Source organism: Rhinolophus hipposideros (assembly GCF_964194185.1).
Source record: "Rhinolophus hipposideros genome assembly, chromosome: 8".
In the NCBI taxonomy this organism is placed as follows: domain Eukaryota; kingdom Metazoa; phylum Chordata; class Mammalia; order Chiroptera; family Rhinolophidae; genus Rhinolophus; species Rhinolophus hipposideros.
The window spans coordinates 59,511,410-59,527,238 of record NC_138054.1 but is presented as its reverse complement, the minus strand read 5'-3'; the positions used below and the strand labels follow the sequence as shown (position 1 = coordinate 59,527,238).

General features: G+C 34.0%; 1 protein-coding gene across 2 annotated transcripts in view; it reads right to left on the bottom strand.

Moving 5' to 3' along the window:
- The window catches only part of FAF1 (Fas associated factor 1), a 389,289-nt gene that overhangs the window by 343,099 nt on the left and 30,361 nt on the right, over window positions 1-15,829 (bottom strand). For both annotated transcript variants that reach the window (XM_081054990.1, XM_081054992.1), the window contains exon 2: window positions 189-257. In XM_081054990.1, the coding sequence (XP_080911116.1) occupies window positions 189-257 (69 nt within the window). The remainder of the gene's footprint in view (window positions 1-188; window positions 258-15,829) is intronic.

The window sequence follows — 15,829 nt, the reverse complement described above, 5'->3', positions numbered from 1 at the left end:
TTACATCTTAAAAGTTCTCCCACATCCAAAAAAAGTAACTATGTGAGGTGGTAGACGTGTTAACTAACCTTAGTATCATCATTTTACAATATACACATGTATCAAATCATCACATGCACCTTAAACTTACTTAATGTTATATATCAATTATAGTACAATAAAGCTGGAAATAAGGATAAAGTACTTACCACTAAGTCCCAATTATTTTGTTCAAGCAATGTAATAGCTTCATCAATGTTTTCAATGCCAGTACATGCCTGAAAACAAAGTAAGTAAGAATTTTAGATATAATTTTGAGAATGAGGAGGTTAATTAATCTTAGAAAGGTAAACAGCATAACACATAATTTAAGTTTGAATAGGTATATGAATAAAGCCAAGACATTAAATGTCTGGCACTTCTGAGCATTTTATACATATAGTTTGAAAATTGCTCATTACAAGCAAATTTACATTACACTGAAATGAAAAGCAAGAAAAGAAAGTATGTTTAAATGTTGGAGCCCAGGATGACCTCTAGATCTCAAACTGCCAATAACAACATTATTAAAAAGTTTCTGATGGACAACTATAACATATGTAATATGGAATTCCCAAAACTCTATTTAAAAAAAACTATAAACAGCAAAAGATTTTAATATAAACTTTACCAAACAACATACACATATGAGAGTAAGCACATGAAACAATGCTCAACATCATTAGTCATTAGAGAAATGCAAAACAAGCACAGAGAGCTACCACTTCCATACATTAGAATAGCTAAAATCCAAAATACTGAAAATATCAAAGATGGTAAGTGTTCAGAAGAAATGGAACTCTCATACATTATTGGTGAAGATGCAAAAGGATGTAGCTACTTTGAAAAACATGCTAGCAGTTTCTTAGAGAGTTATGACACAGCAATCCCTCTCCCAGGTACTTCTCCAAAGGAAATGAAAATTTACATTCATATGAAAATTATACGTCAGTGTTCACAACAGCTTTATTCATAATCACTGAAAACCTAGGACACTCCAAATGTCATCTAACTATACAGTCACAATAGAAAACCACTCAGAAATAAAAATGAACAAATTACTGATAATACAAAACAATGTGAATAAATCTCAAATGCATTAAGTATATGCCAGACTCAAAAGACTACATACTGTATGATTCCATTTATAGGACATTCTAGAAAAGATAAAGTTATAAAAACAGAAAACATATTAATGATTACCAGGGGTTTGGAGTGGGAATAGGGGGAATTTTGAGAGGTAAGGGAACAGTTTGAATCTTGAATACCATATAAAAGGAACAAAGGCAAACAAGTAAGACAATATTTTAAAAAGTAATCTTCATTTTAAACTAAATAAAAACAGGGATAATCCAAAGGTTCCAATATACTAACAAAAGCTGCTAAGAACAGATAAGATAGGGCAGAAGTTGCACAGGAGGAAGTAGAGATAAAAACTACAGGGAGTACACAGCAAGCCCAACAGCAGCAAAGACCAGAAAGTGCAAGCAAAAATACACTTCCTCAATGACATCATTTTTCCCCCAAAAAACAGTGGAGGAAGTAATTCCAAGAGCCCATGTCTCCATAGAAAAATCGAAAAACTAAGCAAAAACTGTCAGACTCAATTTTGTCAGAACTCTAGAAAACAGTCAAAGGTTTACAGCAACAAAGAAATGTAGAATCAAGAAAAGGTGACTTAAAAACAATGAAGAAAACAATGAAACAATGAAAGCTTTGCCTCATTTTCATTTCCCCTTCCCCACTCTTGGTACAGTGGCAGTCTTTTTAAAATTTAATTTAATTTAATTTAATTATTTATAATAATTTATTAATAAATTAAATATATTGGGGTGACATTGGTTAATAATGTTATATAGATTATAGGTTATATAGATTTCAAGTATAGTACAATTCTATAATACATCATCTGTATATTGCATCAGTGGCAATCTTGAATACACTAGCCCACATTCCAACAGTTGGATGCTGATCCCTCTTCTAAGAGAGTACAGTAGACGGTGTTCTAAAAGCATTTGTGTTTGTCATTGTCACCTGTGTAGGGCTACCTACAGGTAGCCTTCCTGGTTCCATTAGCTCTCCTGGTTCCACTGAGTCAGGAGACTGACTCGAGGCATTCTCCTTTGTTTCATCAACTTGGAACTCTTTTAAGGAAGAAAAGCAGCTACACAGAGGGCATCCCTCAAAAACATTTCAAGACAAATGAAAAACTCACTGCCACTTGGGACAAAATATTACAATTAAGGCAAACAATAGACATGCCAAAAACCCGGAGGAAAAGCTGCGAAGAGAGATTCTTTGGAAAATTAGGACAGTGAAAAACACGTTCGGACTTTGGAGAGCTATGCACATGTCCAAGGCAGCACACCTACTCAGAGAACACCTGATAAAACTACAGGCTCATTCTAGATTCAGCACAAGCCAGAAGTGAAGGCTAAGACAGTGTTGTGAGCTGCCTGGCTAAGCATTAGAGTGCCCCAACGCAGAGCCAGTCTGCAAAAACTGGAAAAAGATTTTCTTCCTTCTCTTCATTCTTCCTTTTTCTTTCTATTTTCTTTTTCACTCCAGGTACAAGGAAATCTCTCACATTAACATTAGCAAACCACAGCTAAAGAAAAAGAGATTTCAGAGACCATTATGTGTTGGACGTTTGTGACCCCCTCCAAAATTTGTATGTTGAAGCCCTGAGCCCCAATGTGATGACACTTAAAGATAGGGCTGTTGGGAGGTAATTAGGTTTAGATGAGCTAATTAGGATCCTCACGATGGGATTAGCGCCTGTTATAAGAAGAGACACCCCAGAGATTGCATGTGTTCTCTCTCCCTCCTTCCTTCCCACTCTCCCCCCCTTCCTCCCTCCCTCCTTCCCTCTCTTGCTCCCTTCCTGCCTCTCTCTCTCTCTCTTTCTCTCCCCTTGCCCCATGTGAGAACAAAGCAAGAAAACGGCCATATGCAAGTCAGGAATAGAGTTCTCACCAGAAACCAACCATGCTAGCACACTGACCTCAGACTTCCAGCCTTTAGAACTGTGAGAAAATAAATTTCTGCTCTAAGATATTTTGTTATGGTAGCCCAAGACTAAGACAAAAACCACTCATTACAAAAATAGTTTAGAAAAGTCACTAAACAGAAAACTACAACTCACAGAAGGCAACACAAAACAAACCATGAGGACAGGGAATAATCTAATTGCCAGAGTTATCATGTTATAATATTTACAATGTCCACTTTTCAAAAAAATTATGAAGCATGCTGAAAAAGAAGAAAGTATGACCCATTCAAAGGAGAAATTAACAGAAACTGTCAGGAAGAACAGACATCAGATTTACTAGACAAACAATTTCAATCATTATCTTAAATATGCTCAAAAAGCTCAAAGAAACAAACAGCTAATGGAACCAGGAGGACAATGTGTCAACAAATAGAGAATTTCAATAAAAAGAAAAGCATTTTTAAAAGAACCAAAAAGAAATTCTGGAACTAAAAAGTACAATAACTTAAATGAAAAATTAACTACAGGGTTTCAATAGCAACAATGGGCAGGCAGAAACAAAAATCAGAGAACTTGAAGATAGGTCAACTAAAAGTATCCAGTGTACGAAGCACAAAGAAAAATGAACACAGCCTACAAAATATGTGGGATCCCATCAAGTGTACCAACATATGCATAACAGGGAGTCCCAGAGGGAGAAGGGGCAGAAAAAATATTTGAAGAAATAATGAGTGAAAATTTCCCAAATTTGATAAAAGAAACTACATATTCAAGAAATTCAAAAGGTTCTAAGAAGAATAAATGCAAAGACACCCAAACCAAAACACATAACTATCAAAATCCAAAGAGAATCATGAAAGTAGCAAGAGAAAAGCATTTTATCTGTACAAGTGATCCTCAATAAGATTAACACCTAATTTCTCATCAGAAAGTACAAAAGCCAAAAGGCAGTGGGATTGCATATTTAAAGTGCTAAAAGAAAAAAGAAAAACACCTGTAAGCCAAAAACAAACAAACAAAAAAAACTGTCCTTCAAAACAGGAAAAATTAAAACTAAACATTCCACAATAAACAAAAGCTGAAGGAGGTTGTCACTATTAGACCCAGGCTACAAAAAATGCTAAAGGGAGTCCATTGAGGAAAATAAAATAACACTAGACATTAACTGGAAGCTATAGGAAGAAATTAAGAACACTGATAAAGGTAAATACAAAAGCTAGTATTATTCTGTTTTGGGTTGTAACTACACATTTTTTCTATATGGTTTAACAGACAAGTGCTGTCAATTATAAATTGACGTTAATGGGCACATAACGTATAAAGATGCAAACTGTGAAAACAACATAAAGGGGGAGAGATGCAGCTGTACAGGAACACAGTTTTGTGTACTACTGAAGCTAAACTGGTATTAATTCTAAACAAATTATTACAAATTGAAGAAGTTATTTGTAATCCTTACAGTAACCACTAAGAACTAAAAGATATACAGAAAAGGAAATGGCAAAGGAATCAAAACAGTACAATATAAACAACATCAATTAAACACAAAAGAAGCCAGTAATGAAAATGAGGGAGGGAAAGGTATGATATTAGTTTGGTGCAAAAGTAATTGTGGTTTTTCCAACTATTTTTAACCTTTTAAACTGCAATTACTTTTGCAGTTTAAGTGTAAAGGGATTAAACTCTCCAATTTAAAGGCAGAGAGTAGCAAGATGGATAAAAAGACATGATCCAACTATGTTCCATCTATAACAGAATCACTTCAGATCCAATGATACAAATAGGTGGAAAATAAAAGGATGGAAAAATACGCAATTAGTAACCAAAAGAGAGGTTGGCTGACTATACTAATATCAGATAAAAAATACTTTAAATCAAAAATTTTTATGAACGAATAAGAACAGCATTATATATTGATAAAGGGGACAATCCATCAAGAAGGTATAAGAGTGATAAACATATGTGCACCTAATAACTGAGCTTCCAAAATACATAAAGAAAAAATTGAAGGGAGAAATAGTTCTACAATAATAGTTTGAGGTGTCAATATCCTACTTTCAATAAAGGACAGAACAACTAGGAAGAAGATCAATAAGGAAATAGAGGACTTGAAAAATACTATAAACCAAACTAGCTGTAACAGACACTTAAAAAAGAAACAACAGAAATACACATTTTTCTTCAGTACACATGGGATGTTCTCTGGAATATATTATAACATGTGTTAGACCACAAAACAAACATCAGTGAATTTCAAAAGATTGAAAATCATGCAAATATCTTTTTATAACCAAAAAGGAAATTATAGATGGAAACATCTTCATTTAAAAAGAAAATTTCAAATCAATAATCTAACTTTACATTTTAAGGAACAGGAAACAAAAAACAAAAAACCCTAAAACGAGCAAAAGGAAGAAAATAATAAATATTAGCAATTAATAGAGAATAGAAAAACAATAAAACTCAACAAGCCAATGGTTCAATCTTCAAAAAGACTAACAAAATTGACAAACCTTTAACTAGATTAATAATAACAATAAAACTCACATTACTAAAACCAGAAGTGAAAGTGGGGATGTTACTACCTGACCTTAAAGAACAAAAATATAAAAATAATGCCATGAAAACTTATGTGGCAACCTAGATGAAACACAGAAATTCCTAGAAATACACAAACTACCAAAACTGACTCAAGAAATAGAAAATCCAAATTGACTTACAAGAGATTACATCAGTAATCAAAAGCCTCCCAAAAACAAAAGCCAATGGCCTGATGGCTTCACTGTTGAATTATACCAATCATTTAAAGAAGAATTAATAACGATCCTTTATAATTCTTCCAAAAACTTGAAGAGGAAACATTTCCTAAGTAATCCTGAGACCAGCATCACCCTATTAACAAAGTCAGATAAAGAGAGCACAAGAAAACTAGAGACCAATATCCAATGTGGATATAGATGCAAATATCCTCAAAATACTAGCAAACTGGAACTAGCTACATATTAAAAGAGTATACCCCATGATAAAGAGGGATTTATTCCAGGATTGCAAAGGTGGTTCAACATATAGGAATCATTACACCACATTCACAGACTGAAGGACAAAACAAAACAAAACAAAACATGACCACTTCAGATAACGCAGAAAAGTATTTGAAAAATCCAACGGCCTTTCTTGATAAAAATGCTTAACCTATGAATAAAAGGAAACTTCTTTAGCACGATAAAAGATATTTATGAAAAACTCAAAACAAAAATCACACTCAATGATAAAACACTAAAAGCCTTTGCCCTGAGATCAGGAATAAGAATGCCCACTTTTTTGCCACTTCTAATACATTATCTTAGACATGCTAGCCAGATCAATTAGGCATGAAAAAGAAATAAAACCCTTTGAAATTGGAATAGAAAAAATAAAACTATCCATATTCCCAGATGACACAAATATATATATTCATATATATAAATTCCTAACAAATTTACTCACACACACAAACTATTAGAGCTAATAAATTCAGCAGAGTTGCAGGATAAAAGATCGACACACAAAACTCAGTTGTATTTCTATAACTAGCAATGGATAATCTGAAAAGTAAATTAAGAAAATAATTCCATTTATAATATAGTCTGAAAGAATTAAATATTTAGAATAAATTTAACCAAAGAAATGAAAGACTTGTACAGTGAATACTACAAAACACTGCTAAAAAGAAATTGTAAAAGATCGAAATAACTGAAAAGAAATCCAATGTTGATAGATTGGAAGATCCAATATCATTAAGAGGACAACACTACTTAGAGTATTCTATAGATTCAGTGCAATCCCTATCAAAATTCCAACAGCCCTTTTTATAGAAATGGAAACACTAGTCCTCGAATTCAAATTCATACAGAACTGAAAGATGCTCAGAATAAACAATATTGGGGATGGGGGGAATCAAAGTTGAAAGACTTACACTTCTCAAATTCAAAACTTACTAAAAATCTATAGTAATCCAAGCAGTGCAATACTGACATAAAATAAACATATAAACCAACATAACAGAATTGAGAGTCCAGAAATAAACCCATACATCAGTGGCCAACTGATTTTTGGACAGGGTGGCAAAACCATTCAATGGGAAAAGAACAGTCTATTCAACAAATGGTGCTAAGACAACTGGATGTCCACATGTAAAATAAGGAAGTTGAATATCTACCTCACACCATAAACAACAATTACCTCAAAACGGAATAACAACCTAAACATGAGCGCTAAAATCATAAAACTCTTTTAAAAAATGTAAGGGTAAATCTTCATGACCTTGGATTTGGTAATGGGTTCTTGTATGATATCAAAAGCATGAGCAACAAAAGAAAAATGTATATATTAGATCGCATCAAAATTAAAAAATTTGTGTATCAAAGGATATTATCAAGCAGTGAAACAGAAACATATAATGGGAGAAAATATTTGTATATCATATGTTTGATAAGGGTCTAGTATCCAGAGTACATAAGGAACTCTTACAACTCAACAAAAAGACAAACAACCTAATTTAGAAATGTGCAAAGGAGTTGAATAGTTATTTCTCCAAAGATATACGAATGGCCAACAAGCACATGAAGAGATGCTCAATATCACCAATCATTAGAGAAATGTTTCCTAATTGGTTTTCTACCTGGATAATCTACCCATTGATGAAGTGGGGTATTAAATAGGGTTTCCGGGCGGGAATTCCTTCCCACCGTTCTTGGGAATTTTTTTCGCTTTCCTGTTCCCGAATCCCGAGAAAAGTTGGTCGGGAAATTGGGAAAATCGGCTCCTTGAACCCAGTAAAACCCACAATGGGAAATAAACGTACTACTCACAATGAATCTCAGACATTTGTCCTATTTATCACTATCTAAAGTTACATTGTGTGACAATGTTACATGCCACCAGACAAGCATGAGCAACACCAGAATCAGATATCACATGACCAGCTAATTTTACCTCTTGTAAATCGAGCACATTTGATCATGGAGAACAGAAAACAGTTTGTATTTACACAGAGAAATATTTATTTTCACAACCCAGGACTTGACTACAAAGTCATCTTCAGGTGAACTAACTAAGGAAATCTAAGGTAGTTTTCCCTAATATGACATTGTAGTCAAATCCTGGGTTGTGTAAATAAATATTTCTCTGTGTAAATACAAACTGCTTTCTGTTCTCTACGATGAATTGCTTCCACAAAGTGACGGCCGATACTACTTTACATTTTAAGGAACAGGTTTTTTTATCTTGCATATCCAACGTATCCATCAATGAACCACATTCGATCAGTTTGTTTGTGGCTGACGATTGTGAAGTATGTGAGTGTTCTTGGCTCTCTCAGCTACTCTGGGTAAGTCAGTCTATTCAAAAACAACTTGCACTGCGAATATTTTATTCCAATGTTACAATAATTTCCAATCTTATATAATGTTGTGTGGCACTTTTTAGCTATAAATATTCGCTGCACAATATAGGTCTTTCTTAATGTTTTCTTAATGCTTTTAAAGGAAATTAAATTTGAATTGGTTAAACGTAGAAATAGAGATTTTGTGTCTCTCCCAAAGTACTTGAGCAACGTTAGTTGTCTATGTGAGATGGAAGAGGATAAATTTTTTGCCTTGTCAAGTAAAAATGAAATTACATGATTGGCGAAGTCATTAATGGAAACTTTTTAAAGGAACATTTACAGCAGAAGTTTCAAGAGAAGAAATAAAGGATGTCCTTACAGAGAGTTCTGACATTAAATCAGAACCTGATATGAAGTGTAAATTGACTAGAGCAATATCAATTTCGACATCAAAGCCTAGCCCTATGCATGCAGACAAAATACTTGCTTCTTTAAGGAAGGAAATGAGTTTATATAAAGCAATGCATTCTCTCACTCTTGACTTGAAGATGCTTTTAGACGCACTCATAACAATTCGACCAACGTCTACAGAAAATGAAAGAAATTTTTCCACATCAAGTATATTTGTTACAAAGAGAAGATTACAATTGTCTGATCAGGCCATTAATGTTCTATGTTTCTTAAAGTTTCATTTTAAAAATGACAAAAACTATTTGAAGTATTTTTTAAATTTTCAAACGAATAATATTTGCATTTGTTGTCTATTAATGTTTAACTTAATATTTAAATGAGATTGGGAATGTTAATACATTGTGTGATATATGTAAAAACTTACTGTATACTATAAGGTTTGGTTAAATAAAGTTTGTATTAATTACACTGTTTATATTTTGAGAAAACCTGAAATATAACAGAAACCTAGCCAAAATGATACCGTAGTGACCCCTGTTTAGCACTCAGGGCAAGAGATGCACTAGTCATGAAATTCCGGTGGACCTCCATGTAGGAAATTTTATTTATTCAGGTTTTGCATCAACCTTTTACGTATAGGAGTGTCTCGAAACCTCTGAAAGACTGCACCAGGGCCACGAATCCCGGTTGCCCCACCTTCTCTATGGCTTTTGTTTATTAACATTTACTGTTATAGCCATTATACAGATGATCAATGAAAATTAAATTTAAAAGATTATTTCAGGAGTTCTCACGAAATACGATTTCCTATTCTCAATTCCCAAAGGTTCCAAAATGTCGGGAATTTGGAAACCCTAGTATTAAAGTCTCCTACTATTATTGTATTGCTATCTATTTATTCCTCTAGGTTTGTTAATATTTACTTTATATATCTAGTTGCTCCTATGTTGGGTGCAGAAATATTAATATTTACAAGTGTAATATCCTCTTGGTGGACTTATGCTTTTATCATTACATAATGTCCTTCTTTGTGTCTTATCAAAGTCTTTGCCTTGGAGTCTATTTTGTGTGATATAAGTATAGCAACCCCAGCTTTCTTTTGGTTTCCATTTGTATGGAATCTCTTTTTTCTTCTCTTCACTTACAGTCTGTGTGTGTTCTTGAAGCTAAATTGAGTCTTATGTAGGCAGCATACAGTTGAGTCCTGTTTTCATATCCATTCAGCCACTCTGTACCTTTTGATTGGAGAATTCAGTACATTTATATTTAAAGTAATTATTCATAGGTATGGACTTATTGCCATTTTGTTAATTGTTTTCAGGCTGTTTTATAATTCTTTTGCTCCTTTCTTCTTCTTTTGCTCTCTTCCTTTCTGATTGGATGATTTTCTGTAGTGATATGCTCAGATTCCTTTCTGCTTACCTTTTGTGTATCTACTATGGGTTTTTGCTTTCTGGTCACCATGAGGCTTACATAAAATATATTGTATATGTAATAGTCTATTTTAAGTTGGTAACAACTTAAGTTTGCATGCATTCTAAAGCTCTATGTTTTTACTCTACCCCCCATTTGTTTTTGATGTTGCAATTTACATCTTTTTTATTTTGCATATCCATTAACAAACTATTATAGTTACTTTTACTATTTTTGTCTTTTACTCTTCATACTAAATCTGTAAGTGATTAACCCACCACCATTACAACATTAGATTACCCTGAATTTAATTATATATTTACCTTTAACACTGAGATTTACACTCTCATAAGTTTTCCTGTTACTATCATTTCAGCTTAAAGATGTTCCTTTAATATTTCTTATAAGGCCAATCTATTGGTGATGAACTCCTTCAGCTTCAGTTGTCTGGGAAACTTTATCTCCTTCAATTCTGAAGGACAAGTTTGACAGATAGAGAGTATTCCTGGTTGGCAGTTTTTTTCTTTCAGCATTTTGAATATATTGTGCCACTCCCTTCTGACTTGCAAAATGTCTGCTGAAAAATCTGCTTACAGTCCTATGGGGTTTCCCTCGTACATAACAAGTTGTTTTTCTCTTGCTGCTTTTAAGATTCTCTCCTTGTCTTTGACAATTATGATTTCTCTTTGTGTGGGTCTCTTTGAATTATCTTTAGAACTCTCTGGGATTCCTGGGCCTAGATGTCTTGTTTCCTTCCCCAGGTTAGAGAAGTTTTCAGCCATTATTCCTTCAAATAAGTTTTTTTCCCCCTTCTCTCTCTTTTCCTTCTGGGACCCCTATGACAGATTGGTCTGTTTGATGTTGTCTCGTATGTTCCTTAAACTATCTACACTTTTCTATGTTTTTTGTTCTTTTTGCTCTTCTAAGTGGATGAAACCACTGCCCTGTCTTTGAGTTCACTGCTCCTTTCTTCTACTTCACCTGGTCTGCTTCTGACCTCCCCCGACCTTATGGAATTTTTCAGTTCAATTATTGTATTCTCCAGCTCTTTGATTTATCATTGGTACTTTCTTATGTTATCTATCTCTTTGTTGTAATCCTCACTTTGTTCATACATTGTTCTCCTGACTTTGGTGAGCATCTTTATGAGCATCATTTTAAACTCTTTATCAAGGAAATCACTTATCTCTGTTTCATTAAAATCTTTTCCAGAAAAAACAGACACATAGACCAATGGAATAGAATTGAGAATCCAGAAATAAAACCACATAAATATGGACAGATAATTTTTGACAAAGAAGCTAAAAACATACAATGGAGAAAAGACAGCCTCTTCAATAAATGGTGCTGGCAGAATTGGACAGCCACGTGCAAAAAAATGAAACTGGACTGTTATCTGTCACCATGTACCAAAATTAATTCAAAATGGATCAAAGACTTAAGCATAAGACCTGACACAATAAACTGCATAGAAGAAAACATAGGTACTAAACTTATGGACCTTGGGTTCAAAGAGCATTTTATGAATTTGACTCCAAAGGCAATGGAAGTAAAAGATAAAATAAACAAATGGGACTATATGAAACTTAAAAGTTTCTGCACAGCAAAAGAAACCATCGACAAAATAAAGAGGCTACCGACTGAATGGGAGAAGATTTTTGCAAATAGTTCCTCCGATAAGGGTCTAATATCCAAAATATACAAGGAACTCATGAAACTCAACAACAAAAAAAACGAACAACCCAATTGAAAAATGGGCAGAGGACCTAAAGAGACATTTCTCTAAAGAGGACTTAGAAATGGCAAATAGACATATGAAAAAATGCTCAACATCACTAATCATCAGAGAAATGCAAATAAAAACCACAATGAGATATCACCTCACCCCAGTCAGAATGGCTATCATCAACAAGACAAATAGCAACAAGTGTTGGAGAGGCTGTGGAGAAAAAGGAACCCTCATACACTGTTGGTGGGAATGCAGACTGGTGCAGCCGCTATGGAAGGCAGTGTGGAGGTTCCTCAAGAAATTACAAATAGAATTACCATATGACCCAGCAATCGCTCTCCTGGGTATCTACCCCAAAAATATAAAAGCATTTCTCTATAGAGACACATGTACTCCAATGTTCATTGCAGCTTTGTTTACAGTGGCCAAGACATGGAAACAACCAAAATGTCCTTCGATAGATGAATGGATAAAGAAGTTGTGGTATATATACACAATGGAATACTATTCAGCGTTAAGGAAAGATGATATAGGAACAATTCTGACAACATGGATGGATCTTGAGAACATAATGCTAAGCGAAATAAGTCAGACAGAAAAAGCAGAGAACCCTATGATTTCACTGATATGTGGTATATAAACCAAAAACAAGACAAACAAATGAGAAACAAGAACTCATAGACACAGACATATTTTAGTGGTTACCAGAGGGTAAGGGGGGTGGGGGGAGGGAGATGAGGGTAAGGGGGATCAAATATATGGTGATGGAAGGAGAGCTGACTCTGGGTGGTGAACACACAATGGGATTTGTTGATGGTGTAATACGGAATTGTACACCTGAAATTATGTAATTTCATTAACAATTGTCACCCCAATAAATAAATTTAAAAAAATAAAAATCAAAATAAAAAATAAATAAAAAATCTTTTCCAGAGGTTTTATCATGTTCTTTTGTTTGGAATATATTTCTCTATTTCTTCGTCTCCTTGACTCTGTGTTAGTTTCTGTACATTAGCTAAAAGAGCCACTCCTCCCAGTCTTGAAGGAGGGGTCTCATATAGGAGACCACTTTTAACTTCATTTTCAGGTCAATCACTGGACATAACCTCTTACTGGCAACGTTAGCAGTGGATTTTGTGTACTTAAGAGTCATGATGATCTAAACAACAAAATATTAAATGATGCACAAGAGAAAATGATACATTTAAGAGATGCGGTAGATGAGGTTGCTGCTGGAGTTACATGATATACTCTTTTACAGCAAACTATTTTTTATTATATACTGTACATAATTGTATGTGATACACTTTTATACAACTGGCAGTGCAGTAGGTTCACACCAGCATCAACACAAACACATGAGTAATGCATTGCACTACCACATTAAGACAACTACAATGTCACTGGGCAATAGAAATTTTTCAGCTCCATTATAATCTTATGGGAGCACCGTCACATATGTGGTCCATCAATGACCAAAAGGTCATCATGCGGTGCATGGCTGTACCCTTTCTCCACACGGGAACTACTGTAGGTTACAAAACCCCCACAGCTTAAACCACATATATTACTGAACCCTATATATATGTTTTTTCCTACAATTATGTGAATGGAAATTGCCATGATAAAGACATTTAAGTCAAAGTAACTAAAATGGAGCTGAGAGGTCATGAAGAGGTTTGCCTTATGCCCATCCCACCCATGAACTTTTGAACCAGCCATGAAACCACACCCTGAACATCCTTCATACCATGGTAACCGGACCATCTGCACCCCTCACCTTGAAAGGAATCAATCCATTTCACCAGCCAACATCCTTCATTTGCACAGACGATCTAAATGAGGTTTGAACACTTGGAATCATGCTTGCCATAGAAGTACATCCTGGAACTTGCTTATCTCAGAGTCTCACCACTTGGACCTAACCAATCCTTTCTGAACTAGTAATCACACCATGTTAGACAACCAATGGGAAAAAAATTATTTTGTTACGAATTTGTGGTTTTAGCCTTTATACATTCTGGCTTTCTTAGTCTTCCCCAAAGCACATTTCAGGTCTTCCCCTGAATCTGTGCCTCCCAAATTCGAATCCTTTTAAGACCCCACATAAACTTTTAATTTGTGTTATTGGTGAACACATACATACCTATAATAAAGTATACTTTATAAATCAGGCACAAGATATTAACAATAGCTAGTAATAGAACAATTATAACAATGTACTGGAATAAAAGATATGTAAATGGCTTTGGGGCCATTATTAAAATAAGAGTTACTTGAAGACAAGCACTACGATATCATGACAGTCAATGTGATAACTAAGAAGTCTACTAATGGTAGGGTAGCATATACAGTGTGAATACACTAGAGCAAAGAAATAATTCACATTCCGTGTGGGACAGAGTAGGACAGCACGAGATTTCATCACGTTATTCAGAATGACACGCAATTTAAAACTTATGAATTATTTATGAAATTTTCCATTTAATATTTTTGGAAGACAGTTGACTGCACGTAACTGAAACCACAGAAAGTGAAACCATGGAAAGAGAAACCACGGATAAGGAGGGACTACCGTATATATTCCTTAGTTTGAAGCCTGGTTTCAGAGAGCAAGACTTTAGTATTTAAATCATTACTCATCTCTTGGGCTGATTTCAGTATTCTTATTCTTTCTCCCTACCACATTGCCTCTTAGTAAGAACACTTAAAAACTAACTTTCGAAAAATAAAATAAAACAAAAACTTAATTAGCAAATTTCATACATTGCTGGTGAAATTCTAAAATGGTAAACCACTCTGAATAGCATATTGGACACTTTCTTAAATAGTCAATACATTACTTTATGACCTAACTAATTCCAATCCTAAGTATTTATTCAAGAGAACTAACAATTTTCATAATATAAAATATCCACAAAAAGATTTGTACAAGAATGTTAATATCAGCTTTATCAGTGACCTCCGAAACATATCCTTGAGAGAAAAAAATAAAGTTGTAGAAAAATTTGTGTACTATGCTATCATTTAAGAGTGATAAGAATATGAAACTGTAAACATATTCACTTCTATTTTTTACAATGGGAAACAAAGGATAATTTTTGTGTTAAAAAAAGGGAATGGGCAAAAGGGAAAAGAAAAAAAGCTAGACTGCTTTGACTACACCGACATAGATTTCACTTTGTAACCACGAAAATATTTTTACATTATTATTCAACAACAACAAAAAAATGTTTTAAATATTCTCAAAGATAGAGTAACAGGTAACAGGATTTACTCTCCTGCCTGAAACAAATTTAATAATCATACAGAATATGGAACAAAGAGTTCCAGTAAACTCACAGTTATCCAACTAAATTGAACCTTGGCAATAACTTCTGGTAATCAGGTCCTTCTCCCTACTCCTCTCCAATGAAACCTGGGCATCTATCAGACTATATTATAATTATTTGTTTACAAATCTCTATCTCCCCTATTAAATTTTGATATCCTGAAATGTAGGAACCATATCTTAGCCATCTTTTTATCCCAGGGCACAACCAAATAATCTTTACTCATATCTAATGCATTTTGAAACTACCCACCTTTTGCTCAAGTATTTTGATATATTTAAAAGAGTCTTTAACAACATTTCTACTATTCAAGACACCTCATTCTGTAAAGCCTTCCCTTCCATAATCATCCCTAGCCTCTAATCCCTGAAAGAATTACTTACCTGTGTTTTTTCTCAGGAGGGGTGTGTGTGTGTGCGTGTGTGTGTATCTCAAAGTTCCTGATACACACACACACACACACGTGTGTATATATATACATATAATAATTAGTACAGATATATTATGTACATATATAATAATTAGTACATTATATCCTAACCATCTGCTTAATATTGTTTCTTCAAAGA